The 4,983-nt window shown below is 36.6% G+C and overlaps 1 protein-coding gene across 1 annotated transcript; it reads right to left on the bottom strand.

Annotated features, from left to right (window-relative positions):
- Positions 1–3,500: 3,500 nt before the first annotated feature.
- LOC141595635 (uncharacterized) lies at positions 3,501–4,085 on the bottom strand. The gene has a single exon (XM_074415597.1). The coding sequence runs from the start codon at positions 4,083–4,085 to the stop codon at positions 3,501–3,503; it is 585 nt and encodes a 194-aa protein (XP_074271698.1).
- Positions 4,086–4,983: the final 898 nt, after the last annotated feature.

The raw sequence follows: 4,983 nt of genomic DNA on the forward strand, positions 1-4,983 counted from the left end.
GAAAGATTAGGATTCCAAGCTACCTAGGATGCCAAGGGATTAGGTCTTAAACCGGGTGATTAATCGCTAATTAATCACCCACATAGGATACTCCTTGTAATTAAGAGGGGATTTAATGGAAACGGGCTAGAAACACACGACCCCGATCAGGGCCGCCAACCCCGATCGGGGCTGCATGTCCCTAGCTTATTTACGTTTCACTCCCCTCTCCTATAAATAGGAGAGGAATTTCAAGGCTTAGGCATCTCTTATCTCATATTCTACATCTCATATACTTACAATAGCCATAAGCATTATAATTTCTCTCAATAGTTTTCATCTTTAGCTTTCTATATTGTCAAGCTTGTAGTTCTTAAACATTTAGTTCCTAATACATTTTCAAGCATTTGGTTACAATTTGTTCTTCTATAAAAGTTATCTTCTATTAAGGTATTCTTATTTCTAGCTTGCAATTTTATATGTCTATTTTAGTTTACACATTGTTCATAATTAAAGTACTTAATTTAGATTACATTAGCATTATTTCTTTTACATGTTATATCACCTAGTTTATACAAATCATACAACCATGTTTAACATTTCTTACAATATAGTTTGCAATTTACATTCTAATATGAATAGCTAAACTTCCTAGTCTAAGGGCTAGGAGAGCCATGCAAAATCAAGTGTATAACATGTTAAAATAGGTTGATAATAATATTGTTCATATTGCTTCTATCACATGCTTGTGCCATAATGTTTAATCTTTGTTTAAGGCCTTATTCAATTGATTAAGTTTGTTCATTCGTTCTAAATTCGAGAGGCAGGGAATTGAATTAGACTAAGCATGAATAGTAGGACGACCTAGTCATGGACGAGAGTTTCTCTAGGACCCGGTCTATGGTTGACATTAGTGCCGTAAGGTGGGTGTCTCTAAGCCTAAGCAATTAACAATGTTTTTAATACCGAGTTTAACATAATTATATACTTACCTTTGCATGTGTGACCCGACCCCCTTAGACTCCTTTTTATTATATAATTTACATCATAATTTTTATTAGTCATCAAACCAACAACAAACAAACAAAACGAAATCGACCTTGATAAGAATCTTTCCATAGTATTTCATAACGTAATTCCCGTTTCCTTGTGTTCGACCCCTATTGCTAAATTCATTTGTTGTTTAGGGTAATTATCTTTGTATAGGTACATGATAAGCCTATCATATTTATTTCCTTCCGTCATTCCAACTCCGGATCGTCCTAGGATATGGTTTAACTGTCAAACCCCACGAGACGACCACTATGTTACATGTCAATCATTATCGATCAAGAATGACTTTAAGAAACTTCTTTCTTAAAACATTCGTATGCCCTGGCCAAGGTCTTTATATGACCAATAAGATTAATGACAACATAGAGTTCAAACTCATTACCTTGAGTTGACGGATTCCATCTTGACTCACCACTAATTTACATAGGTACTTAATTATACCCAATGACCATTCAACTAGCATTTTTACACACTAGGTGTCCGGTATCTAAGTAAAATAAGTAGTCTATCAACTACAATGAAGATCTCAGGTCAAAAGATAAAATATACAACTACTCCTTAAGAGAATTTCCACTTTGACATTGCATAGGTAATAATAACCATTTGGAAAATCTCACTGTTGGTCAGTTCAATAATCATATCTCCATATGCATTATCTATATTATAACTTAATGAATGAGATTAATTAATACTCATCTTATGAGTACCGTTATCAATATATTGGTCTATCCGGATTATCATAGTCCCATTCTGATAATCACACGACCAAGAACACTTTTAGACTAAACTCTATAATACTCGACTCTCATTATCATAATCTCCATTATGATGTCAAGTATACCTGTTTAATCAAGGACTTATCATCGTATTAATACCTTAATAAGATAATAAGAAAAAGCCATCTACTTATTAATCTCCATTAATAATTACATCGTATAAAATATGTTCAAAATGTTACATAACTAACTATTGCTCTGGGGCACAATTCTAACAATCTCCCACTTGACCTAGAGCCAATCAGTCATGAACCTTAATCCTATATTCCACTTGTGCTTGTCAAACTCCTTTGATCCAAGCGCTTTAGTGAGAGGATCTGCAATGTTTTCCTTCCCTTCCACCTTCTGAATTTGAACGTCTCCATGTTCAATTATTTCTTTGATCAGGTGAAATTTCCGAAGAACATGTTTGGATCGTTGGTGTGATCTTGACTCCTTTGCTTGTGCAATAACTCCCGTATTATCACACATTAGAGGAACACCTTCCTCCACAGAAGGAACAACACCAAGTTCAGTTAAGAACTTTCTTATCCAAACAGCCTCTTTAGCAGCATCACATGCGGCTATGTACTCTACTTCGGTTACTAAGTCGGCTATTGTACCTTGTTTGGAACTCCTCTAACTCACAACTCCACCATTCAAGGTGAAAACATAACCAGAGGTAGACTTGCTATCATCTTTATCCGATCCAAAGCTAGCATCAGTATAGCCAAACACTTTTAGCTCACAATCTCCAAAAATGAGGAATTGGTCCTTAGTCCTTCTCAAGTACTTAAGGATGGTTTTCACCACTTTCCAATGTTCCTTACCAGGATTTCGCTGATACCTACTCGCTACTCCTAGCGCGTAGGCCACATCAGGCCTTGTACATGTCATGGTATACATGATAGCTCCCACTGCATTCGCATATGGGACTCTACTCATGCGTTCTATTTCCTCTGGGGTTTTAGGACTATCCTCCCTAGAAACAGATATACCAGTACCTATTGGCAAATAGCCTCTTTTGGAGTTATCCATGCTATATCTCCTTAAGATAGCATCAATGTACAAATATTGGGAAAGCCCTAGCAGCTTACAGGATCTATCTCTATAGATTCTTATTCCAAGAATATAAGCCGCTTCTCCCATATCCTTCATGAAGAACTATTCAGATAGCCTAATCTTTGTCTTTTGCATGGCTGGCACATCATTTCCTATCAGAAATATGTCATCCGCATATAGCACTAGGAAAATTACTATACTCCCACTAGCCTTCTTGTATACACATGGCTCCTCTTCACATCGCACAAAATCAAAACTTTTGATTGTCGTGTAAAAGCGAATATTCCAACTGCGAGAAGCTTGCTTTAACCCATAAATGGATCGCTGCAACTTACATACTTTATTATAAACAGATGGAAATGTGAAACCCTCAGGTTGAGTCATATAGACTTCTTCCTTAAGCTCTCCATTAAGAAAAGCTGTTTTCACATCCATTTACCATATCTCATAATCATAGTATGCAGCTGTGGCCAATAGAATCCGAATAGATTTGAGCATTGCTACGGGAGAAAAAGTTTCCTCATAATCAATACCATACTTTTGATTATATCCCTTAGCAATAAGACAGGCTTTATAGGTTTCAACCTTCCTATCCACTCCAATCTTTTTCTTGAAAACCCATTTGCATCCAATAGGTTTAACGTCCTTAGATCAATCAACCAAATCCCATACTTTGTTGACTCTCATGGACTCCATTTCGGATTCCATAGCCTTAAGCGATTTCTCATGGTCTAGACATGCCATAGCCTCTTTGAAACACATAGGATCGTCATTAACAACTAAGATATCATCCATATGATCATCCTCGTCATTCTGCACTATAAGATTTAATCGATCTGGTGCCCGACGTTCCCTATTGGACCTTCTAAGAGCTTCATGTACAACTTGATCCTCTTGTTGCCTAGGTTCCTGAACTGGTTCATTAACCACGTTATTTACCTCAACACTTGAGGTTGGAACCCTTGGAGGCAACTTTAAGATATCAAGTAAAGGCTGCTCAACTTGCATCTCATGCTCTTGAGCTAATGCTGATTCGTTGGTATCTCGAATCTCATCAAGATCTATTTCTACACCATGGCTTCCTTTTTCAAGGAATTCCTTTTCCAAAAAGGTTGCAGTTCTGGCCACAAATACTTTGTGTTCATAAGGGTGATAAAAATAGTAACCCATAGTCTCCTTAGGATAACTAACAAACCTGCACTTGTCAGACGTTGCATCAAGCTTGTCTGACTGCATTCATATAACATAAGTCGAACAACCCCATACCTTCAAATGTTTCAGGTTGGGCATATGTCTTTTCCATATCTCATATGGAGTTTTAGCAACTGCCTTAGTGGGAACTTTATTCAGTAAATATACAGCAGTTTCTAAAGCATATCCCCACAAGAAGATCGGAAGATCAGTGAACCCCATGATGGATCGTACCATATCTAATAAGGTTCGATTTCTCCTTTCAGAAACACCATTGTGTTGTGGCGTTCCTGGAGAAGTCCACTGTGACAAGATCCCATCTTGTCTCAAATAATCAATAAACTCATCACTGAGATACTCACCGCCATAGTCAGATCTCAATGCTTTGATGTTCTTACCAGTCTGTTTCTCAACTTCACTACGAAAACTTTTGAACATCTTAAAAGATTCTGACTTGTGTCTCATTAGATATATAAATCCAAATCTTGACATATCTTCGGTGAAAGTGATAAAGTAAGAATATCCACCTTTAGCTTGAACTTTCATAGGTCCACATACATCACTGTGTATAAGTCCTAAAAGTTCACTAGCTCTCTCTCCAGTTCCAGAAAATAGAGATTTGGTCATCTTTCCTTTGAGACAAGATTCACAAATTTCATATGATTCATAATGATACTGTCCAAGGCAACCAGCCTTGTATAATTTGTTTACTCTTTTCTCACCCATATGACCGAGCCTACAATGCCAAAGATAACTTTGATTTTCTTGATTATTTCTCTTCCTCTTTTGGCCAGAAATAGTCATGATAGGACAAGTTGTCAATTCAGGTAAGATATACAGATCATGTTGTAAATAACAATGTACATATAATTCATTACCATGAAATACAGAACATTGATTATTATCAAAAGTTGTTCGAAAACCACACTTGTCTAAAGACAAA

Source organism: Silene latifolia, chromosome 8 (assembly GCF_048544455.1).
Source record: "Silene latifolia isolate original U9 population chromosome 8, ASM4854445v1, whole genome shotgun sequence".
Lineage (NCBI taxonomy): Eukaryota > Viridiplantae > Streptophyta > Magnoliopsida > Caryophyllales > Caryophyllaceae > Silene > Silene latifolia.